At 32.9% G+C, this 26,478-nt stretch overlaps 1 protein-coding gene across 1 annotated transcript in view; it reads right to left on the reverse strand.

Annotated features, from left to right (window-relative positions):
* The window catches only part of LOC149375879 (uncharacterized), an 86,392-nt gene extending 68,510 nt beyond the window's left edge, over nucleotides 1–17,882 (reverse strand). Inside the window, exons 1-2 of the mRNA XM_089597336.1 lie at nucleotides 17,831–17,882; nucleotides 5,158–5,244 (exon numbers count right to left, since the gene is read on the reverse strand). Of these exons, the coding sequence (XP_089453462.1) occupies nucleotides 5,158–5,244; nucleotide 17,831 (88 nt within the window). The 5' untranslated portion in view covers nucleotides 17,832–17,882. The remainder of the gene's footprint in view (nucleotides 1–5,157; nucleotides 5,245–17,830) is intronic.
* Between the last annotated feature and the right edge of the window lie 8,596 nt (nucleotides 17,883–26,478).

The raw sequence follows: 26,478 nt of genomic DNA on the forward strand, positions 1-26,478 counted from the left end.
ACGAAGAGTAGCGAATCATGATTCAAAAGTATTTACTTTAATTAAAAATATTAAAGAATTTTCATCAGATTTTTCTATAAATTAAAACAGCCAAAATAATACAAGGCATATGTGACTATAATATAAACTAATGTAAATGTAAGCTCTTTATGATATCAAACATGTCATTATATTACATGTAAAATCAACAAAATAAAAAAAAAATTTTACTGTACGACTAAGTGTAATCATTTAAACAATGAAGTGCTGAATGTTGTGTCATCTAAAAAACGTTTTTACTGCTAAATTAATTATTAGTAAACCTCTTATGCTGTCATTGTAAGAGGCTAACAATACAATGAAATATAAATATTACCACTTGTTTTACTTAGTGCATATTAAATTCAGTGCACGTGCAGTATTTTGTTTTGATTCTGTTGTATGTGCTCTGATTCATGACATCTTAATTATCAGCACCAGAAATAAATGATTTTGATACAGATACATGTCTTATGCACACTCAACAAATAATACACGCGCTGGGATTAGTTTTCGGTGCTGTAGCATTGATTTTTATGTATTACACCACGATTCTTAGCACTGGAAAAAAATGTTTTATAACTATCTTTGGAATCGCGATTGTAATGCATACGAGATAATTAGTTCACGGTGGTATATATTGCATTGGTTTTAATGAATTGTACCACGATTTTAAGCACCAAAAAAAAACAACACTTTTTAGGCATGATTTGAATTTTTCTCCTTTGTATGCGGAAAGTAATGCACGCGCTAAAAAAGGTTATTAGTATTGTCGCATTGATTTTAATGTATCGTACTGCGATTTGAAGTACCACAAACAGATATTTTTCACACATGTTTTGAAAATTTTTCCTTAACACATTAAAACTAATGCACGCAATGAAATGAGTTTTTAGTGTTTTCGCATGAATATTAATGTATTGCACTTTACTTTTCTGAATCAATTTAAATTTTTTTTAATGCATTTACTGCAATCTTGTGTTGTAGGCGTTAAATATAATGCACGCACTGAAATTGGTGTTTAGTGTTATTTCATTGATTTTAATGCATTGTGTCCTACTTTTCCAAAAACCAATGAAAATTTTTTTTTTTCATTTATTGGAATTTTTGCATTGCAGACGTTAAATTTATTACATGTGTTAAAATTGTTTCGAGCGTTGTTACATTAACTTTCAATATATTTCCGACAAATTTCTTAAACAGCATGAAAAAATTTTACATTATAGGGATGAAAAAAGCTTCCAGTACATTTGCATTAAATCTAATGTAGAACCATCTAACAGTGTAAATTACGACTACTTTAACGCCGAAATTCTAATCATTATGTAACAGAAATGTGCAGAGTGATAAAAAATGTAAACTTTTGGCATTATACTTAAGCTTATTGTGTGTAATTTTGAGATATTGCATCTCAAACATCCTGGCATTGCTTATACTTTCAATACTTAATATATACCAATATGTTAAATAGCTACATTAAGTATTAAAAGTATAAGCAATTTAAGTACTTTTGAGACACAAAATATCTCATGATCAAAAATTTACACATATACATACATAGGTTGGATTGTTTTTCTTTTATTAAACGATTGTCATCATGATTTGTTTACTGAATCTAGCAGCTCTCTTGCTCTGACAGATTAACTCTATTTTTGTCCCTTGCTTTAATCAAATTCACGCATATATTTATTGACTGTAAAAATGCTTTAAGTTTGGTTATGTACACAGTTATTTAGGTTACCTAAAGAGGACCAACTGTTCGCCGCATTACTTTGCCTCCGTAGGTCCACTGTATGATCTGTATAAAGATCCTCACGAACTAAGGAGGTATCCTCAATAGATTTCTGTTCGGGAAGTATCAAAAAGGTTTAGAAAAAAGAGAAGGTACCGTCTTGAAGGTTCCATCTACAAATCAAACATAACATTCAAAAAGCTCCACCAAATCGTATAAGCCAAATTTACTTCCTCCTAATATCTGCGCGTACCGTGCTGGTACTTATTCTAAGTCAGTCAATCGCAAAGAATTTGGAGGCAAAATATTGAAATGAGTAATCGAAGCATAGTTACTAAAATTCAATTAATCTATAATTTCTGCTAATACTTCAAAAAAGATTACACAAAGTTAATGCAAAATCTTACTAATATATAAAGCAAAGTCGCTAAAACCGTTGTAATGGCTAACCGCGAAAACTACTAAACCGATTTTGCTGAAATTTTGCACACTAATTCATGATACTTCCGAGATGGTTCTATTATAGTTTTTATCTTAAAAAATTAAATAACAATAGCAATAAATGAGCTCAACGTTTTGCAAAAATACGCCAGCTTTTCACTTTAGTTTAGTAAAATCCGCTAGGTGGCGTCGACATAAAATCGGAGCTACCTGCAACATAATTAAATAAGTGTGGTTTTAATAGGCCAGAGCGTCTTGATAGTGGTGTTGTCAAGTTTCGGCAGTTCAACGAGCTGTTTAAAGAATGATGATGATAGCCCTGCAGCTGGGTATCGCGGTTACGGACGTCACTCTTCTCTAAGGGGGAAGGAACCTGAGTATCCATTCACCCTGAATCTCGATAAGTGCGATAAAAAAAAAAATTAATTCCAACCGATGCCGTCTTTGGCGTGATACCAGGAGACATATCTAGCCAACGCACAATCTGCACCAACTCTTCAGAGTTGTGTGGCAGTCCCACCATCCCACCTGGTGCAGTAAGAGAATTTTTCACTAGAAATATAAGCAAGGAAAAACCGCTCTAAGGGGCACGGGCAGCCACAACGGCTACCTTCTAGGTCGTCGAGCTCATAACGGGCTAACCCACATGTTCCCGTCTAACGATGAGCGGTTGGTTATCCAGGTAACGACCCGAGACAAGATATTCTTTGGTCAGCGGCGTACCTCCCTCCATCACGTGAGAATCAAGTAACCCATAGCTAGCTCTTCATTATCAGAAATAATAATAAAGAATAGCCTGGAAGTTTCACCACTGGCGCTTTTTAGGGCTATTATAAGTGTTTACGTTCCCTACTTAACCATCAATTTCATCGGTTCTTTTTAGGGGCTACCTAAGTGTAAACTACCTTGCCAACAAATACATTTTTATTACCATTTCCGAAAGCGATTCGTCATCTAAAAGACTATATTAACTAAAGACGGGCACTATTAAACCAAGTCAGCTATTCACTGGCAAACGTCACCTGCGGAGTTGTTCTTCGCAAGGCTGGAAAACCCGGTGACCGACGACCCTATATTACCCTCTCGACTCTAAGCATTTAACCAAGAATCACTAATCCTCTCCAAGGTCTGCGCTGGGCAAACGTATAACAGCTATGAAGGAAAAAAAACTTGAGCCAACGGGACAGCCTCCACTGGACAAGTATTACTTACCAATCTTCCCATCTAAGATAACCAAAACAACTAAATCTGCAATTAAAAAAGGTGCTTTAGACACCAACGTCTTTGACGTTATACCAGGAGACGTTGGGAAAGAGCACTACAACTAGCCCCAAAGCTTCGGACTTTGTAATTTTTCTCCTAATCAGTCTGGGTCTTAAGCAGCAGGCCAGAAAAGATCACCCTGACTGGGGTATCGAGACAGTCACAATTGCTGTTAACTGCAATCAAGAAAGAGTTGACTTAAGAAGCTCACCGGTATTTTCTAGGGCCATCGGACGTCGAACTATCTAGCCGACAAATATATTAAAATTAACAAAGTTGACTGAAAATAGCCTTTAGGGGTCATAAAAGTCGTAAGCATGCCAATAGTCGCAAAAGGGTATATTGGAAAGAAAACTTCAAATGTATCTAATGAATACAATTTAAGGCGTCAAGAAACTGACGCAGAAAGTTCATCGAGATTGAAACAGCAGCTTCAAAATCAACAACTAAAGAGTCCATTACGTGAGAGATCAGCTTTTCATTGTACCCTCACAGCAATCTCTGAAATCTTTAAAGATCCTACTTCAGATTTTTTAATGAGTAGAAATTGTATTTGTGTTTTTGTGGTAATAAAAATGTAGGGTTTAAGTTCCAGGAGTTTGTTGCTATGGTAATAAAGTTGTAAGATATGAGAAAAAAAAATTTTTTTTTAATTTAAATTTTTTGGGGGTTTAAAATCTTAACAGATTTAAAAAATAGCCGTTTTTGTGAATTACACGGGAGAAACTGTAAATCAACAACTTCTGATAGCCATCGATTATTTTATGGGATAAAGAACGCACGGTACTTTTCAGCATAATTATTATTTTGAATTTTTACACCTTATCATTTGACCAAATAAACTATATGGATTCCGAAAAAATATGTTTTTAATAAGAAGATTTTTGTTCTGAGATGTTTTGGGAATATGTGTAAGATTTCTAACTGAAAATGTTTCACAATACAAGTCAAAAAACTAAGGTGTTTAGTTTAGTAAGTCTTGGGCGAAGCCGAGATGGGGGGCTGCTAGTTTATATATAATTGTATAGCGTGTAAACGTTAAATATAAGCAGAGGGCATTTCTGGATGTTCACAGCAGTTCTTTTATCCTAGCCAAATTCTTACAACTTCCACAGCTTCACGATTAGGGTCATGGTTGTGAGGGAACTAATCGATGCACTTATGAACAGCTATGTTATAAGGATCCATTATAGTTTCCATTGTAATTTGCGCTCTTCAGTCACCTTTGTCATGTCAATTCCAGGATAAACGATGGGTTAAAGCTGATATTTATAATATAGATATCCGTAGGTGCGTAGGAAGTTAACATTTCTTGATTGTACTAGTCTAATCAGTGCTATTTCAAAAATTATCATTAAACAGAAATTTTGCAATAAACTTACGACATGTGAAACACAAACACAGTTACCCTATGACATACATTTTTAGTTCGTAAATATTTTTGGGACAACTTTTGGTTGAAAACAGTGGGTTTTAAGAAGAACGGCATTGAGAAACGTGTTTTGAAAAAAGCGTTCTCCTACCAATTTATCATTTTTTTCATTGGCCCGAAGGGGTGTCCGACACATGGAGCTCATAATATATAATATATAAGCATACATTTCGGTATACATGCTAATGTTTACACATCTATGCGCTGCAATTGTGATTTATGAAGAGTTTTTACGTAATTTGCTCAAAAATTTGTAAAAGAAGCTACGTACCATTATTCGCACGTTTGACAGGTTCTTCATGGTCATCTTGCAAATGTAGAGATTTACGTTTATGAGTTGACTTCTGTGCTGGTGCCACTGTGGAGCAAAAACAAATTAAATATAAGTTAATTACATCAAGTTTGAATAAAAAAAGTAATAGAAAATGTGTATGGTGCATGTTTGGAGTAAATGTACAGGTAACCTTTTTCTTAAACTCACATTTCTCTTGGCTCAACCTGAACGAAAAATATTTTTATCGTTACGTCAGCTGCAAGCTAAATTTTTTTTGTATATAATTAGGATAGGCATGTTCTCAAATTAAGTAGAGCTGTCAACAATGTGATATCGGCTACAGGTATTTTTTAAGTTTATAGCAAATTGCACATAGCGCCAGCGATGATTAGCTCCACAAGTTTTTAGTTGTAAAATAATTAGATCAATTTTGAGGCAAACAAACGCTGGCTGTAGATAGTTTTACTACCTTTCAGTTTTACAATAACTGAATAGAGCCTTTGGCCAGCAAGTGTAGCTTATATTTAGCCACACAATTCTTTAGTTATTTATAATAATCAAATTAACTTTCAGGCAAGCTACGGCGATGTTTGCTTCTTTTGTTTTAATTTTTTTCCCCCCATTAATTACTGTCATTATAATTATTATTATTTTTTTTATTATGTTATTATTATAATTTTTATCATTATTGTTAATATTATTATTATTATTATTATTATTATTATTATTATTATTATTATTATTACTATATTTATTTTTCTTTTATTCATCCGAAGTTGTCAAGAATGCCTTAACCCAAATAAGAAGAAGGCACGAATACCTTTCCTGTGTGGGACTCACAGTTCACCTAGTAGTGCTTCCACTATGATGTTCTTAGCAATACAGACCGAATACCCACTTAATTGGCAAGACCTATCTCCTAGGAAACCCGGCTCCGGATTCGATTTCGCATTAAAACTTTAAGCCGGAGCCACGGAGTATTGACCACTGACGTGGCCTTCTATTTGAGTATCGTTGCTGTCAGGATGTTACCTTCTCTTTATTTCATCTGGTCGTCTGCTATTTTGCGGGTACACTGATCCTCGTTGCATCACCTTGGGTCAGTCAGATCGCTTGGATCTGTAATGGTCGTCCCATTTTTATCCTCTCAAACACTACCTGTGCCTTATAGGCACCTTGCTCTTGGCCTCTTTTAGTGCCTTCCCGAATACTGGCCAGCTATCGCTACCTGCTCCATGTTTGGCATCTTCTATTCCACAAGGAAAACATCAAGCCTCTTTCTTGTGATTGTTTTTGCGGTAATTGCAACTGCCACATCGGAAACATAGCTTTGACCGTTTATCCTTATTGCGGTTTCGAGTTCTAAATGTATCCGTGCCGCAGACCCCACTGGCATCTAAGGACTTCAATTCGTCTCCTTTGTTAGCAGCTTATAATGTATATTGATAACTTCTTGTTTTTTCTATAGTTCTGAGATCGGTCTTCCCAGTGTTGACCTTAGCTACTTTCTGCCCTCTTTTATTGGCTTGTAGCAGCGTCACTGCTATCTTCCAGGTATTCTCCTCAATGAAAGTTCGACGTCAACCTTCTCGCTTTTAAAATTTAGATCCTGGATTTCGAGCGTTACCGTGTTCTCACCTTCTATAGCAGATCTTAGCCTGTCCACGATATGAGCTTTACTGCTAACAAGGGCCCCACTGTCCTTTTTTCCTTGAACTTTGAGAAAAATATATGTAGTCATAGTAACTCGTTTGACTGTGATCTCAGCCTCTTTCAACTCTAAATCAGTTCTCATCTTCTTTAGAACCTCAGCAAAGCTCTGCCATTCCGCGACCTTAACAAGATCTTTTCCTCTTTTTTTGGCACTATCTTATTTGCCGCTGTCAATACCATTAATTCTTATCTTAGAGATAAGCTCTTGATTTTCTTGAGTATTTTTTCCATTTTCAAAAAGATGGTCTCCTTTGGAGCTTCTAGACTCCTGTCCCGCTTGTCTGTTATGACGCTTTTCACGCATCTAGATTAAAAAGAGCCTGCGATTCTCTCTCTTTCTTTTGATCTGTACGTCTTTCCCATCAGATTATTATTAGATTATTCTAGCAGATTTTTTATCTTTTTCAGTGTCTCTTTATGGCTATCCTTCAACTTCAGTGGGTACAACGCCACTTTCATACCTTCTTTTATCGGCATCGCTGTTTTTGTGTACGTAGACGTCACTTGCTCCACTTTCAGTGCTGAGCAGCCTGTCTCGACCATGGCTAAGCAATAATGTAAAATCTTTCTGTGAGCGTTCTGAAGTGAAACATTTTTAAGCGTGCCATCTATGGAAAGTTAACACGTGAAACAATCGAGCGAACGATCAAACGCTGGTGTGTACATATCTATATATATTATCTACGTATCAGCCAGCGCTGACAGCACCACTGAGGTCTGTTTCCCTTCCTTTCTTTCATTTCCTTTTACACGCAATAAAGGAGCACCACAGTTACTCTATCTATATCTTAGTAATATATAAAGCAAAATTGCTAAAACCGTTATAAACGCTAACCACGAAGACTTATCAATCGATCTTGCTGAAATTTAGCATATTGATTCTTGACGCTTCCTAGATGGTTGTAGTTTAGTCTTTATCTTGAAAAAACTAATAACATTACCAATAAATAAGCTCGAAGTTTTGAAAGAATACACTAGCTTTTGACTTTAGTCCAGTAGGACCCGATAGATAGCGTGGAAGTGAAATTGAAGCTACCTGCAATATAGTTTTTTTTTTTTTTTTTTTTATACTATAGTGCTTAACGTCCGGCTTCTATAAAGAGCACTACACAGGGCATTTACACGGAGGATTATTGTCCGAAATAATAACTGTTCTCACATGCAAGCACTGAAAACTTCGATGAACAATAAAAGAGCATCGTCAATAAGCATGTATGAACAATAAAGTATGATGTATGACACGTTATTTTTAAGGTACACTGATAACAAAAAATTATGGTGCGTGTGCACGGTCACTTTGCGTGTAAATATATCGTACATCGAAATTCTCGATGTACGACACAGCGTACACCGAGATTTTCGATGTACGACACAGCGTACACCGAGATTTTCGATGTACGACGCAGGATGCATCCAAAATCTCGGTGAAACTTAAGGTGCCGTGTAGGATATTTATAAGTTGACACTTTACAGGTTATGTGGCTCGTATCATATGGTTGTGAGTATCAAACGTTCCTGGTTACACAAACGCATCATTAAAACTTTGTACCTTGCAACTTATTGAAAAGTCAAACCCTTTCTAAAAACTTCCCGTGTATCAATAACTTCATTAACGTATCATTGTATCATGGTATATGGATACAAAATCTCAACTTGGGTGACCGCTTCAACGTACGCTGGAAATTTCAGTGAACGCTTCAACGTACACTGGAAATTTCAGTGAATGCAAGAGCGTTCACTGAAAACTTTGGTGTATGTATTGTGACATCGAGATTAGCAGTGTATGCACGCAATATAACCGTTTACATACACCTTAATTTTATGATGCTGCATGCACTTGAAATGTTTGTGTCATACATCGTAAGTTTTGGTTACAACACATTAATTAACAAGGACGCTATTTTAAGAATCGACTTTTATTAGGACAATAATCCTCCGTGTACACTGGAAATTTCAGTGAACGCTTCAACGTACACTGGAAATTTCAGTGAACGCTTCAACGTACACTGGAAATTTCAGTGAACGCTTCAACGTACACTGGAAATTTCAGTGAATGCAAGAGCGTTCACTGAAAACTTTGGTGTATGTATTGTGACATCGAGATTAGCAGTGTATGCACGCAATATAACCATTTACATACACCTTAATTTTATGATGCTGCATGCACTTGAAATGTTTGTGTCATACATCGTACTTTTTGGTTACAACACATTAATTAACGAGGACGCTATTTTAAGAATCGACTTTTATTAGGACAATAATCCTCCGTGTAGCACTTTGGAGAAGGAAGGGAAGAGGGATGGGAGGCCTCCCATTACTGGCAGGGGGGTAGGGGGAAACATCTAGACTGATTCTTCAATTCTATAAATTTTTTAAAAACAGCAAAAAAATTAAAAGACTCTTTTTTTACTGTATGAACTCACTACTGCACTCGAACCTTGCTCTACACTCCAATCACAATTATTCTATTTACTGTTCCAATTTTTTTACAAATTACACGTCTTTTCCCTTACACACTGAATTAGGCCTATCCCTAAAAAACTCATCATCTCCACAGCAGTCTATACTGGATTATATTCATGCAAGCAACGGCATTTCTATCTTCACCGATGGCAGCAAGGCCAAAAATGCCCCTTGCGTTGGAGCTGCTTGCTTTTGCCCTTCAACTAATTTCCAATCTTCATTAAGCCTCAACAAGCTAACATCTGTCTTTACAGCAGAATGTACTGCCATAAATTAAGCTTTAAACTACATCCTAAAAAACAGTGGCGAAAATTTCCTTATCTTTAGTGATTCTCTTAGCGTACTCTTAAGTTTAAACTCCGTCCAAACAAACGTAACTGCCAATCACATGATCCTTGAGATTAATGACAAATTCTTACGCTCTATAAGTGATAACCCTCTCAACGTTATCAAGTTTATATGGATCTCTTCTTATATAGGCATTCAAGGAAATGAATACGCAGACACTCTGGCTAAATCAGCAACCTCAGCCATCCTACCTACTGAACCTCAAATTAACTTCACCGATCTTACCAGTAAATTCAGACTGGACTCATTCGCAAACTCTGCTGCTCAAAACAAATCAGATAGACTTTTTAAAGAAAAGACTTACTTCAATCTATATAGTACTGACAACAAACACCCATGGTTCCACAAAAAAGATCTCCCTCGCTCGGTCATAGTCACTGTAAACAAAATGCGCTCTAACCACCATAGTCTTGCAGAGTCTCTTTTCCGCAAAAATATTGTAAATGATCCTAGATGCAAATGCGGTTTTTCAGAAGAAAATCTTAACCATGTTTTATGGAACTGCGATTTGTACAACACGCACAGAAGTAAATTATTTAAAGATCTCCAGAAAATAAATTTGTACCCCCCTTTTAATATCGAAAGCTTAATTGCAACTCCAAATGTCACCGCCTGCTTGTCAGTCTGTGACTTTTTAAAAAAATGTAAGTTTTTTATGTGATCATTGAATCTCTATGTATATTAAGATGCTGTACTTCTCAATTTTAAATATATGTAAACATTTCTCATGTATTTCATAATTTAAATAAAGTAAGTGTAAATACCTCATATGAGGCCACTACACTATAATATATAAAAAAACAATATAGATGTATAGGTATCTACCGTATCTTTAAAATGCCATCACTCACTGCATCACTGCATGTGCGCCCCGTTAGCATACACGTAGGTATATATGTATACATAGGTGTACCTATGTACAATACAGTGAATAGTGTTCTTGACGTGGGACGCTGAAATCGGGTGGAGCGAGATTTGAAAATAGAAACCCTCATAAATAGAATATAAGCGTGATAATTCAGTAATCCCATAATCTGATCAATTGAAATATTAATATTCACGCTGATAATTGATTGATTAATCAATTATTAATTATTATTTCGTTTAATTTTCATACACAATAAGTTAAAAGACATTTTTATATCATTGTGAACATTAATTTGCTGTAAGTTTTTATAATGCAGTGAGTAAGAATTATTTTATCTAACGTCCTTGTGGCTTAACAATATTTCTCCACTAAAAAAAGTTAAATTGCTTGTTCTACTGATACACACGGAAAAAAGAGAATGCACTAAAAATTAAGTATACTTTAAAAAACTAACTATTAAAAATATAAATATACAGGTAAGTATAATTATATTTCATATTAACTATAGAAATTATCAATGTTATAGTTTGCAGTAATACTTCGTAAAATTAACTAATTTATTATTATTATTTGTTCTTATTATTATTTAACTGCGCATACAAGTGTGACATCTCCAATTTGTGTAACTATTCGATTAAGATACTGCTGGTAAGGCAACAAGAAAAGATTTAAAACATAATACATCTTTAATCATATTCGAGATGATTTTTGATCTTGCGATTTTCTTATTCTTGTAGTGTTGACGTGTCAAATATTAATCGATCATTCTTTCCGGTGGTTGAAATTGACCATCTTTGACTGTTTCACGAACTGTGAAAACTTTTCTAATCGGTCACTATACTCAAAAAATGTAATTTGAATTAATATCAAAGAAAAAACTTGAATTAATAAGAACAAAAATACTTCAAAAATAAAAAATAAATAAATGATTATTATAATTTCATAAGTTGATAAAAAATGCTTTACAATAGCTTTAGCCTGGGTGTCCCCAACTACCACGTGTCTAGTTATTAATATTATTACTATCGTTATTATTATTGTTATTATTATTATTATTATTTTAATAATTATTCATATTAGTAGTAGTAGTAGTAGTAGTTTTTTTTTTTTTTTTTTTTTTTTGTGGAGGAAGGGGAAATGCATTAAGGGACACCGCAGGGACAGTAGTAGTGTGAGACTAGTTGGTTTTTTTTTATTAGACCACCCATACCCACTAAAACCCCCCCCCCATGCCGCGTGGCTTTTGATCCACCCCGGAACCGCGTTAGCATTACTTTAGGGTGGAGCCACCAGGGAGACCAGTAGTAGTAGTAGTAGTAGTAGTAGTAGTAGTAGTAGAAGGAGTAGTAGTAGTAGTAGTAGTAGTAGTAGTAGTAGTAGTAGTAGCATTGTTATTATTGTTAATGTTATTGAAATCCTTGACCAGTGCAAAGAAGGCGTTGCTGTAAACATAAGGAATTTCCCATTTAAAGTTTGTGGGGTTTAGTATTATACATAACAAGTATTTGTTTATAATGAACTATAGAATCAAAATAAATTTTTTCTTACCAAATTGTGTAATTTTTTAATTTTTCTATAATATTTCTCTATAACAAAAATTGTTTATCAAGATCAAAATTTCACATCAGTAACGATGTTTAACTGGCAAGAATACAATTAAAAAGCATCAGTGGGGTCTTCGAAATCAAAAGGGCCACGGGATCCTATCACACCTGGCACCTAAACTACATTAAAGTCTTGTCTAATGATTTCTATGAGACATTAAGGTCCTCGGATAGTTTTTATAAAACTTCATTTGAATAAAAAAATCTCATCTATCTTATAAAAAAAAATTATAAATAAATCAGTGGAAAGTGGGTGCTTGGGTACCCAAGTATGAAGTTATAATTCTATAAAATTATATGGCAAACAATATGATTGTGAGTGTGAAAATACCTTCTATAAAACAATATTGTGTACAAAGGTGTACAATTATTGTAGAATTAAGTGTACCTTTGTTGATTGCGTATGATTTTAATTATTATTTAATGAGTTAACAATTATGAACAATATATTATGGCACAATACAGTAATAGTACATTACGTCACTAGAACGCAAAGTGTCACTTTGCGCCCGCCGAACACTTTGGGCCTGTGGTCAGAAAAGAACTTTCCCGCCCAGAGGGCAGAAAAGTACTTTGCGCCCTAGGGCCCAAAGTAGTCGAAGGGCGCAAAGTTCGCCCAAGGGTGCAAAGGCTTGCGCTCGAGTAGCGTATATTATTTTTCTCCTTAAGGGTGCAAAGTGAAGTTATCAACTCTACATGTATAATAAAAAAATTAATTAAAGTGTATAAACCTTAAATTAGTATGCATGCATTGCCATATATATGCTAACTCCAGTAGATATATGTTGTAAGACTGCATACAGACGCAACGCTAATACTTTTTACAATCCATTTGAATGCACGAGTGCGAGAGAGAGAGGGCGAAGAGATGACGGATCGTTCGCCCTCTCTCTCGCACCCGTGCATTCAAATAGATTGCGTTTAGATTGATATTGCCGTTGTGTCTGAACGCAGCCTAGGCTGCCGATATTGCTGCTTCGCGTTATATCCATTGCCAAAAACCATACCTTTTTTAAGAGTCAATAGTATAAAATTGACGATCTGCCTGCCAATGTAGCAGTATGTATGTGTATACTGGCACTAGTAGTATTGACTGGTCTTCAGTCTCGACGGTAACAGAGTTACTAATATTCGATATAAAGTTGATATATGTGCATACATTTTTTTTTTTAAATATAAGTGTGCTGACTTCAAAGATGGTAGCATTAAATTGCTTTTATTTGAGGGGAATAAAGAGATGTTTCATGAGACAGGTTGTGTGGGGTCCAGGGGTGGCAGCCCCTAGTAGGGGTCCAGGGGGCGAAGCCCCCGGTTGGGGGGGTATGGGGGGGGCGAAGCCCCCCCTACTACAAAACATAAATTGTTCGTTCTTAAAAAAAAAATCCATTTTTATTCTTCAAAAATTATATGTAAATATTATTTTATTCAAATTTTACAATTTAATTTCGAAAACTTATAAAATTTTGCCCCCCGACTACAAAACATAAATTGTTCGTTCTTAAAAAAAAAAAATCCATTTTTGTTATTCAAAAATTGTATGTAAATATGATTTTATCCAAATTTTACAATTTCATTTCGAAAACTTATAAAATTTTGCCCCCCGACTACAAAACATTAATTGTTCGTTCTTAAAAAAAAAAAATCCATTTTTATTATTCAAAAATTGTATATAAACATAATTTCATCCAAATTTAATAATTTTATTTTGAAAACTTATAGAATTTCGCCCCCGACTACAAAACATAAATTGTTCGTTCTTAAAAAAAAAATACATTTTCATTCTTCAAAAATTGTATATAAATATAATTTCATCCAAATTTTACAATTTAATATCCAATTTAATTTTGAAAACTTATAAAATTTTGCCCCGCGACTACACAACATAAACTGTTCGTTCTTAAAAAAAAAATCCATTTTCAGTCTTCAAAAATTGTATATAAATATGATTTCATTCAAATTTAATAATTTAATTTTAAAAACTCATTATAGAATTAAAATAATTTAAAATTATACTATTTCACATTATTATATAACTTTGAAAAACTGATACTTATATGTTTTGCACACTATTTTCATGTGCAGTGTGGAAAATTTGATTTTTGGAACTTCAAATAATGTGAAAAAAGACCATTTTACGCACACTAGTACAGAGAAAGTATAAATTATGGTGTACAAAAAATTGTGATTACTTTGCGCCCGACGGGCAGAAAAGTCCTTTGCGCCCTAGGGCAGAAAAGTACTTTTTCGCCCTAGGGCAGAAAAGTTCCACTTTGGGCCCATGACGCATGCATGAAAAGTACTTTGGACCCTCACTTTGCGTCCGATAGGAAGAAATGGTAGTTTTCCTACGAGTTTGAAAAGTCTCTGTTTGTGAACCGAGAGGTTTTCGACCCAAGCCAAAGGTGAGGGACGTAACGAGGTTCGTAAAGGAGACTTTTCGAACGAGTTCCGGAAAACTGCTTTTTCGCCCGAGGAAGTACCAGCCTCCCAAAACCACCCGAAGGCAAAAAAAATATTTTATATAGGCTGACTGCATGAACAATTGTCTGTTCATCATAAAAGTAACGAATTGATTATATAGAAATAGATACTTATTAATACATTAGAAAGCTGCTCGGCTGAAATATACTGATTTCTAAGTTTTCTAATAAACCATTTATTTAAAAGTTATTCTAATAAATAAGTTACTTTATAATTTAATTTATAAATAAATCAAATAAATTAATATACATTAAATAAAAATTTACATAAAAATAAGTTACGAACTACGCCACAAAATTCAGTAATCGAATTTCTTATGTCAGGGCCACTCACAGCAAAGTGGTTAAGGGCCTTGTCTAGCGTGCACAAGGTTGGAGGTTGGAATCTATTTGGAAACTGGTTTTTTTAAATTTATTTATTTTTTGTTTAGAATTAGTTTAAAAAAAATGAAATAAGGTCCATAAAATTCTAATTGAGTGGGGTGGTAATGTGATGTGGCGTCATGTGGTGTAGAGAAAACCAAAAGTACGTCACGAGGGACAAGTTTCCATCACTTTTTCTCAAGGTCAAAATTGGGAATCGTTGATTTACCCTCAAACATAACACGCCTATAGAAGTATAACTAAAAATTAGTCTGCATTTTTATAACTATCTAGTATTATATACTATTTAATCTTTTTGTATTCTTAAATTCAATTGTCTTTTATAGAGTAAATTTTATACTTCACGAAACTAAGATCTTTAAGTATTTGTTATAGTATCTAAAATTAATAATATTGTTGAAACAATTATTAGTTTAAAAAGACGATTTGAATAATAGATAGCAAGAAAATTTATTTTTCTTACTTTTGACATGATACAAAATGCAGAAACGTTACTACGTTTGGTTATATATTAAAATTAAATAACAAAATAGAGAAACATTCGATGAGTGCAAATCAAATGGAATAACAAAACGATTAAAGCACGCAAAGCGTGTCTAACTTAACCAGTTACGCTTAAAACGCATCGTTTCTTCGTTCCTTAATTTGCAATAAATTTTGCAATTCTTATGAAGCGGTCTCAATAATTTTCAAAATAATACGCATAAAGACGCTAAACAAATAGCCGAAACCAAGATGTACATAAATTTATAACTGCCCAATTATGGAATTCACGGTAGTAAGAATTAATCGAGTTGCTACACACCATTGGACTCCCATTCCACAATATAATAAAATGCGTGTTACAATATCGTACAAAACAGTACATGAATACTGTGTAGTGTTCACAAAAAGATAACAGTTATTATTCAAAGAAGTTTTTGGAATTAGGCAATAAGCAACTACGGTATCTTTAATTTTCAATGTTTTCTCTATAAAAATAACTATATCTACAATAGTTAAAGATATAGATAACTAATGATTTTCTTACCTACTACTGTGGTAAACAAGCATTGCAACATCATAAGAGAATGTGTAAATTTTTTTTTTATCATTTGTACTAATATGTTTTTTTTATTTCTGGACAAAGTGTAACAAAGAGAAATATGATAAATTTAATCTTATGTTGCCTACCGTGTAGTTAAAATTTATTGTATCAAGCTTGTTAAATCAAGTATCGTAGATTATTAAAGTTTTGTTTGTTTATCAAATATTTTAGGATTTGTGCAATCTGTATTGTGAAACTAACAATAAGTTTAAAAAAGGTTTTATTGCAACATAGTTCAAAAGGTAGTGCCAGAGTTTAAGAAATTAGCTATCGACAAGATTTTTTTGTATTTCGCTATATTAAACAAAAATGTTGTTAAAAAAGAATCTGAAATAGCACATGAATAATCTGTCATAGAGAAGCACCAATATTTGTAACATAGATATTGAAAAATACAAGGCTTAAAATATTAGAAATGTAAGCATTTAACTTGATAAAATGATAAATTCAACTGAAGCCATAAAATATTAAACATCTGCTTGTCTGAATATGACCAAAAAAAAAAGTTATTAATAGAAATACGTTTTTACTGCCTTTAACAGGGTAGTACATGGGTTGGCGCTGAATAAACAAAGATTAAAAGCTTTTTACGAAACTAAAAAAAGGTCATAAGAATTTTTGCTCTCAACTTCAAATACTTATGACAAATTCTTAGTTAATCTTATTTTGATATTTTGATTTTATACTGACCCAAAAGTCATTGGCTCCGTATTATACACTTTAGTTATTTTATACCTTAACTATAGTTGTAACAGGCATGTCTGAATGAATTTTTTATACTTTTGCTTTTAATATGGTTGCAGAAAATTGATTAAACGTGGCTACAATGGACTTAGTAGAAGAAAAAATCTTTGTACTTCGATGCCTGCTTTGTTGAACATGGAAAAAACCAGAAAGAATGTATGAAAGGCAGTATCGATATAGTCCAGAAACAAAGTCATGATATCTCTTAAACTATGAATTTTCTTTCAATTATTCTTGTTTTTTTTCAATATCTTCTTTTTGTTGTAAGGTTTTGTAATAAAAACATTATAAATTTTTCATATGCAAAATTATAAAAAAATTGGCTTTATTATAGTATATTATTTGTTTTTAATTTATGAATTACTAACATTTAAAATACTCATTAATACAATACAAAAAAAACCTAAAATAAACTTTGTTTGACCTTACGTCTCTTACGTTTTGAGATCACATAGTCGTACATACAAAAAATATAGGCCGCAAAGTAATGTTTGACTTGAAAACTAAGATTTATTTTGCACAGGATGAATTTTTTAACAAGACCAAATCAAAGTTTATTAAATTTCAATCACTCGGGTTACGTAAAGTATATCTGTATGAACGAATATTTACAAAGGAAATGTGGGTACTTTTATTTTTAAATCAGTTATTAATTCATCTCGTAATGAAGAAAAAATTATTGTTTGTCAAGATGTCGACTTACTTGTGCTCGTACCTCAGTTTTTTAAAAGAATATCAAATTTTGACTGAATAAAGATGTAAGTTGGCAACTAATGGCTTAAGACCCATGTATTAAAGTATGTATACTAGACAAAATTATTTTTTTTTAAACTGGTTGTGCAGTTGTACTTATTTAAAATAAACGTAACTGATTAAACTAAAAATTTACAACTAATATTACAACTGTACATTATTTAGAGTTAATAAAACAGTTCGTACAGTTAAAACAAGTTTTTTAATTTTTTAAATAGTAACTTACTATTCTGGTGTATGTCCTGGAAACAAAAACAGAAAGCACGAAGAACATAAAACTTAACACCACTTGAAAAATTAAATTCTTGTCAATACGAAATTCTATTGAGGTTCTCAATGTAACGTTACAAAAGCAACTGATACTTCAATAGACAAGGTGATTTCTATAACTTTCAACGACGAAAATAAGAATGTTAATTGCATACTAATTGACTTGAGGACGTCTATGTAGTAAGGCAGTTTTGAAATCATTTTTGTCGATAACGTTGGCCAGAAAAGTCATTATGGTTTTTGGTATAAGAAAAAAAAGTAATATGTAGCATTGGTGCTGTAGTTCATTTAAATTTATCTTTTATAATGAGACAACGTTCAAATTTGTAAGAAAAAGAATTTTCAATTTTACTTATTAACCTTTAAAAAAACCTGTTTTTTACATATAGTTGAATAATCACCTGAATATAGAGAAAAAATGAAACTAATATTTTCTATAAAAATGCAATGGAATTCCTTATCTAGTATACGTATACCTGTGAACGTACTTAACTGTTGATTGAAAATATGCATGGTTAGAGACAAACGAAGGATATAACAAATACTGTTTTAAACATAACATTGCTTTTGTAAGAAAAAGTAACAAAAATATGTAAAAGAAAATTAGAGACATTAAACTTAAAAAATCAGTTTCTAAACGAGTTTAAGCACAATACGTGAGTAAGCCTATACCAACGTTGAATTAAGTATTTGATCAAGTATGAAACTATATCCCTAGGTAAAAGAAAACTAAATCTTAGTACAACTCTTCAAAAAATGTCGGAAGATGAAGCTTGTAACAAATCAGAAACTAGGTCTTACTACAAGTCTATAGCCATGTACTGGTAAAAAACCATTGTGTCAATTGAAACAAATGATGTTCCTCTACCATACTCAATTAACTCACATTGGAAATGTTGTACATCAATATCGTGAGGTTTTCACCCATACACAATACAAATTTTCAATTGTGAAATGGATAACTCTAAACAGATTCACTAAGAATTAAGCAGCATTCTTTAAATTAAAATATATCTGGAAATAAATAATTTTTTTAATGAATTTTTATATAATGAAACCGAATGTGGTAGGCAAATGCAAATCCATATAGATGTACAATACTTTCTTAGTTAAATCATAATGTGATATCGAGGTTGGCGAACACTACAACGTGTGTCATATTACTTATTCTCTCCTTAGGGTGAAGACAAGAAACTAAGTTTCTTTACACATGCTAAAGTTTATGAGAATATCATTTAAAGTTTTTAAAAAACTTTATATTATTCTCCACCAACGCATTACGAGCACAGTCACTGTTGGCTTCTTTTTATACAAGAACAAAAGTTGTCCTATCGTCACAAATTCCGCATAAGATTTTTTTACACTTGAAACCTACTGTTTACCCTTTTACGTGTTTTTCAAATGTTTATTTTAATTCATTGCTTTTAATACTTATTTCACAGTATAATTGAATTCATGTTGCAATATTGTGTAAATCATAGTATACGAATACCACACTGTCTCCGATATGAAAATCAAATCGAAACATTAATATTATTTCGTAAAAAGTTTTTTAAATTCGTTAATACGCACTTGGCATAGTTTTAATTGTGTTCTTTAAGAAAACTAACTTTATCTACAATAGATAAAGATGTAGATAACTAATGAGTTTTGTGGCAACTACTGTAGTGAACAAGCATTTCAACATCATTAGAAAATGTTTAAATTCTTCTTTTATCATATGAAACTAACAAGTTTTAAGAAAAGTCTTACTGTACTGTTGTTTAAAAGATCGTGCTAGAGTTAAAGTAATAAGCTATCCACAAGATTTTTCTGTACTTCACCATATTCAACTGACGTATTATTAAAAGAGAGTCTGCAATAGCACATATCCGTCATGGAAGAACAATAATATTTGTAACAAAGGTGTACAAAATAAAAAGCTTACAATAATAGAAATTTAATCGTTAAACTGCATTATAGGACTAATTGAGAACCAAATTTAAAAGAATTAAAAGTTTTTTAAAAAAAAAAAAAGGTGAGAAGGACTACCATAAGCGTTTCATTCTTAACTTCCAATACTCATGACAAATTGTAAGTCAATAAAATTTTTTGATCAAAAAATTTTTTGGTGTTTTTTTATACTGATCCAAAAATCAGTGTAGATCGACAATGTTGAAATATTGACTTCGTAGTGTACTTCACCCGACTGACATAACAGATACAATTGTAACAGACTCGTCAGAATAGGTTGTATATGCTTTTTAGTTTTAATATGGTTGTAGACCATTAATTTAACGTGCCTACAATGAATAGAGCAAAACGAAAAAATTTTGCACTCCAATGTCTGCTATGTTGAACTTTTTGAAAACTCGCGCGATTAGGTGAACAAGTACGTCTGCTACCCACGTGACCTCCTGACCTCCTGGACACTATTTATTTATTTCCATCACAAATATCTCGCTAAAATGGTCCTTTATCCACAATTTTTAATAGAGCATATTACAGAGGAAGACTTCATCTACAAAACGTATATATTCAGTCAGCTGGGACATTTAATTTAGGTTTATTATAAACGAAAACAAATTGTTTTTCACGCTGCCCCATAGGAACACGTGCTAATAGTTACAACTTTGAGCTTGGATTTCTCAAAATTTTGACCAATTCGAAATATAATTAAGACTACCATTAAATTCAGTAGACTTTTATTTACAAGAAATAATATATCTCTGTTTGGGGACTTTCATGAAGGAGCCCCCTTAACCTTGGAGATCGACGGAAGTACAACTCTATACCGTTACGCCACCGCGACCACTAAGAAAAAAATTGTATTGGGAGAAGGCAGAAGGATAAGTAGATACGATGCTGAAGGGAGCTCTCTCTCTCTCCCTCTGGTTGGAACCGGCAAGGACGAAAGTCTTACACACGCGACGCGCTCTTCTCTCGTTTTGCATAAATCAAGAAGTTGATACTAGTTCCTTGACTATTTACTTCGTGCGCACCCAAGACCATAGAATCCCACGTAACACTATACTTTTGACACTTTCTATTTTTTCGCCACAACTGATTTAATTTGTCCAAAAAATTGATTTTCAGACACTTGGAATTAATTGTTTAGTATTCCAGAGTGTACAAGAACACTGTCAATTTTTTTGCAGCCTCAAATTTTAATTAAATGCAGATACGGTGAAACTCAGCAAAAGATTGTTCACTTATCTATTAATAGTTTTTTTGAGGAATGTTTTTTGGAAATTGCGTTGTCAAACATATAACTGAGAAACTTTTTTCACACAACTTAAGTTGTGTTTGTTAGCTTGTTACGAACGTAAAAGTAAAAACGATTCACGATTTTTAATCTTAACTAATCATTTGTACTATTAGACATTCATTAACTGTTTTCTAAATCTTTCGCGAATTCAAATCAGTCTCTTATTCTCTAGTTGAATATAGATGTAAATTTTTCTCCTAACGTTAATATATTATAAATTCTAGTAATGTACTAGTGGTGCACATAACAAAGCAAAGACTTTGATTTATAGTCTAAAGTACTCTAAAAACCATAAGTTATGGTGTTAAAAGTGTTATTCTTTGTAGCAGATATATTTATGTAATAAATGTAAAAATTTAAGTTAGGAATGGTAAAAAAGAAAATCATGTCTAAATTTTTACTTAATTCTCTTATACGTATTACCCCTATTTTTCGAATTATTGAAGATATTGATACATAAAAACCTAGATAACGATTCTTCCTTTTAATGACCTTAAAATTATTTTATAATTTAAAATACCTACGATAAAAGAATTAACGATTTTCTCGCTTGAAGCAATTTTTTCTTGGGCTCAAATTTTTTTTCACTCCTTTTTTCAAAGTCTTACCTGTATTTTACCACGTTTTTAATTATGGAACAATGATCTAACGCCCAAGGATAAGACTTTATCCAGGTCTTATTATTTTAGTATAGTAGAATGAGTTTTTCGGCCCAGAAAATTCTGACTATCTCGAAAAAAAATAGGTTACCGCAGTGAAAACCAAAAAAAGGTCCTTCCGAAAAATGGCCATAAAAAAGTTGTTAGTCAACGTAGGTACACTTTTCAAACCTCTTTCGCTTTGTCTATATTTACTTTACTACTTCTTAAAACGTCATTTATTTTAACTTGTTAAGAGTATCGTAAAATTGATTTTAAAAAATGGCTTTTTGTTCTCCAGTCAGTGGAATCGGCGGCTCGAAAAGCCGCCGCTGGAGCTCCCGCTCATTTTCTACATACACGTTCTCCTCAAGCACGTTTAAAAAGAAATGTGTTTTTTTTGCAACCAATCTGTAAGATACTACTAATGAGCGAAAATGAATGGCATTTTAGATACTTGTAATGTAAATATAGACAAGGCGAAAGACGCTTGAAAAATGTACCTATGTTGACTAACAACTTTTTTATGAACATTTTTCGGAAGGACTTCTTTTTGGTTCCGCTGCGGTTCGCAATAAGTTTAAATCCGATTAAGCTGAAATTTAGTTGTGTGTGATAAGAACAATGGAATATGTCTTGTGTTAATATTTCAGCTCTAATTATTGTAAATAATGCGAGTTATTAGATATCGAAAAAATGGCTCAAAACGGCCGTTTTTTGCGATTTATGAAAAAACAGCTAAACCAATCTGAACACAACACGACTCATTTTGTTCGTCTTGAAATCACATATCTTTTTCACGCTTTTTACACTTTTTTTATGTACGATTCGTCGGTTTTTTCTTCTAGACGCGAAAAATATGTTTTGACCGTTTTTGCCAAAAATGTCTATGAGATGAACATTAAATGAAAATATTTCTGTTTTTAGTCATTAAAAATTTATTTTGTTTGTTAGTAAATAATCAATTTGGTGGTCTGACTGATTCGATGACGCATTTTCCCTTATTAGCTTTCAGGAACTCTTTGTGAAAAAGAAGAAGAAACAATGCTATATTCCTAATTCTTTCTCGTATAAAATGAGAAAAATAAATCACTTACACCACAAGTCAATACCTTTTTGGGATGTCTGAAGTGTTTCTTACAATGTTGGGCTGCTTCAGACAGACAGTTTCCTACCGGACACATGATGGGCTTTAATATTTTTTTTACGATTTCAACTGCCTGTGAATTACAAATAAATTTAGAATTATTAAAATTTATCAAAATTTGTACAAAATAGAATATTTTACTTAGTAACCATTGTGTACAATTATATATCATACTCCAGTAGTTGCAGGACACGCGTTGTTGGCTGACGTTACAACGTGTGACAGCAAAGTGAAAAAGTATGTAAATTCTGCATGCACATGAGTTTCAAGTTTATATTTTTGTATAAAAAATTGAAGCATAATGATGTATTACATAATTGTTATAATGATTTTTAAAAAACTGCTCTATTTTGATGAAAAACGAAGACATTGACAAGCTTAACGTCCAAATAATTTGAATAATTTGTTTAAGTACTCTGGGGGATAAAGCCACTGCAATTTTACAGAAATATCTTACCATTCTAAAATAATATTTTAAAAATTACCTACTGCTTAAGTTTTATACATTTAATTTAGTGTAGAAAATTTAGTTTAAAATTAAAAAAAAAATGTATATGTAAGTTTTAGTACTCTTAATTATACAGAGTCATAAAACCATTTAAAAATAATATATACAAAATTACGTAGGGGAAGGTGGCCTGAAGCAGGTAGGCGCTTGTGTGCCAGCGCATAAAACGCAAAGGACAAAGTGTGTATATGTTGAGGTTACCCCAGTACCTTTGAATTTCGTTCAGTCCTAAATGAGACGTCACACAGTGACATAGCATAATTACACGCAGTTTTTGAAAATTTAATAATTTGATAAAAAAAATTAGAGGTATGTATTTTATGATCGGTCAAAACGAATAAACTTATTCTGCTCGAACAAAGTGGGTAAAGTAAGCTGGGTTGTTTAACAGCTATCCGATTTGTACTAATATCATTTCTTAGTTATTCCTTTTTAATTTATTTTAGATGTTGACTTGATATAAGAGAAAAACAGAGCGATTTATTTCACAAATGAGACATTTTTTCTTTTAATATTTTAAAAATATTGTTTACTATTTTCAAGTTTTCGAGTTACCGATTCTATAATCATTTAGATCTAAATGTCACTATATTTTGGAAGCAAAGTATTTAAAACTTTTGATAACTGATGAAGTTAGACTAGAATTATCATTTAAATGACTAAATTAAGCATGTTCTCCTTCATTCTAGTGCTTACCAGCACACAGAAAAATTGTGTACCATAGCAGTTTGAAATCCTACTGCACTGCTATTCGCTTTTAGTCTTTAAATATGTTTATTAGCATTCCTAATATATACATATCGCCACTGCTTCTCACTATGCGCCTATGTCAGGTGGCACCGCCGAGTGAGAAAAATTGTCCCTTGCTGAGATCTTCACAATGCACGGAGCCTTACGGGAAATTTTTTTAATCAATAAAAAAAAGATTATTGAAAGTGAATTGACCAAATGAATAAGTGATTTGAGTGTATATTATGCTGATGTACAGTAAGAAATTTTGTGGTGTTATCACGTATCCTAGAGATTGTAAAAAATGAAAACATGAATTTCAACTGTGTCAATACAACAGGGAGAATCACGTCAACTGTCCCAGCGCCGCGGTGGACGGCCCGCGCGGGCTTCAAACACGACGTTTTCAACTCGTTGTTTCGATGTCAAAACTTTGATAAAAAAATTATCTAAAAACATATTCTCACGTATTTTTTCCTCAGCTTTCCAGTGGTGGCATTAGTTTTTCGAAAATTTGCTCCCATAACCTCGAAAAATGCACTTGTTTGAAAAACACGTTTTATCTCCATGATCTTCAACTTTTGGAATTTTTTTCATAGTCTAGATGGAAAGATGAGACATTTTTACGTAGATATCGACAATAAAAAAAGAGGGGTTTTTCGTTTTTATAACGTATTTAAACGACAAACGAGACGATGCGAGCCGCGGCGGCCGGGCCACGCGTGGCAGCAGCGCGTCCGCCGTGTCATCTGCTACGGTGAGTCTGTTTGGCTATATAATACATAATGTAGTAGTGGCGATGTAAACAAGAATTAGTTAACCAGGGTTTACAATGGATAAATAATAAATGTTTTGATAAAATTTATTCATATATACAACAATTTCATAATAAAGAAATAAATAATGATTAATATTGATTAAATATTAGATATTTACATAAATAAAGTAAAAAATAAAAACAAATTTGTTTTACTTCGTTCTATTTTTCTTTTTAGGCATGGTAATCGAAGTGACACTTGTTTTACGTTCTTTCAGTTTCGGAAAAATTTCATACTGGTTACTCAAAGAAGTTTTCTTCAACATTAATTTATTATCCTTAATGGGGATAAACGCATGATAATTCAGTGTCTCTGGAATCAGTTTCGCACTGGAAATTTCATCTTTTAATCTCAAGGAAGTTTCTTCGTAGTCACATTTGCTACTTAAAAAAACCTTCGTTTCTTTGCAGTGCTTTCCCGTGAGCAGTCGCATGAAAGTGCCACTCCGCTGGAATCCCAAACTCCTTTTCGTGATTCAACAGGAAATGAAAATTAGTTTTGTTTTCAAAGTGTTGCGATGCGCCGTCCCTCACGTAATAAATTTTTTTCGGATGGAACTCTCTTTTTAAATAATCAACGATAATTTTTTGGTAAACTTATACGGCAACCGTGTCGTGCAAAAGGTTATCCGATATCACTGCTAAGCTTTTGTGTTTTAATTCATTGTTTTCTTTATAGTACACAACGCACGTAAATATCGTAGCCTGGTTGTTATTCCAGTGAAAAGACTGTGCCAAATTTTGAACCACGAATGGGTAATTTTCCGCAAAATCAAAGCTAACAATAAATTCATCGTCAACCAAATTATTTTCCAAATTTTCTACAAATGATGCTTGTTTTTTTGCGAAATAATCATGTGTCTTTAACTTCATTAACTTCTCGCCAAGTAAATCTAAAAATTCACGAATTCGGATTTCATTGGATGTTATCGTGCACCGATCAGTTTGCGTCCATGCGTAATAATTGATTTCCAAAATTCCTTCAGCTTCTAGCGAATCTAATAATAATTTTTGAAGTTTTCCGAAATTGGGACAATCTAAACATTTTCCTGAAAAACAATTTTTGGAAGGATTATCGCAAACAATGGCGTTCAAACAGTCCGTGTAATTTTTAAGAGGTGTTGCCGTGGATTTCTTTAATTTTTCTAAATTTAGTGCATCTAGCATCAGTTTTACGTTTTCGTGATGCACGCATACGCAAACGTTATGCGTGCCACTACTTCCGGCTAAGATACAGTGAGGAGGTCTGAGCTGTACGCATGGCCCGGCCGCCGTGGCTCGCATCGTCTCGTTTGTCGTTTAAATACGTTATAAAAACGAAAAACCCCTCTTTTTTTATTGTCGATATCTACGTAAAAATGTCTCATCTTTCGATCTAGACTATAAAAAAAATTCCAAAAGTTGAAGATCATGGAGATAAAACGTGTTTTTCAAACAAGTACATTTTTCGAGGTTATGGGAGCAAATTTTTGAAAAACTAATGCCACCACTGGAAAGCTGAGGAAAAAATACGTGAGA

Source organism: Copidosoma floridanum, unplaced genomic scaffold (genome assembly GCF_036245765.1).
Source record: "Copidosoma floridanum isolate Cflo_tuat_1 unplaced genomic scaffold, Cflo_Japanese_pri ptg000004l, whole genome shotgun sequence".
Lineage (NCBI taxonomy): Eukaryota > Metazoa > Arthropoda > Insecta > Hymenoptera > Encyrtidae > Copidosoma > Copidosoma floridanum.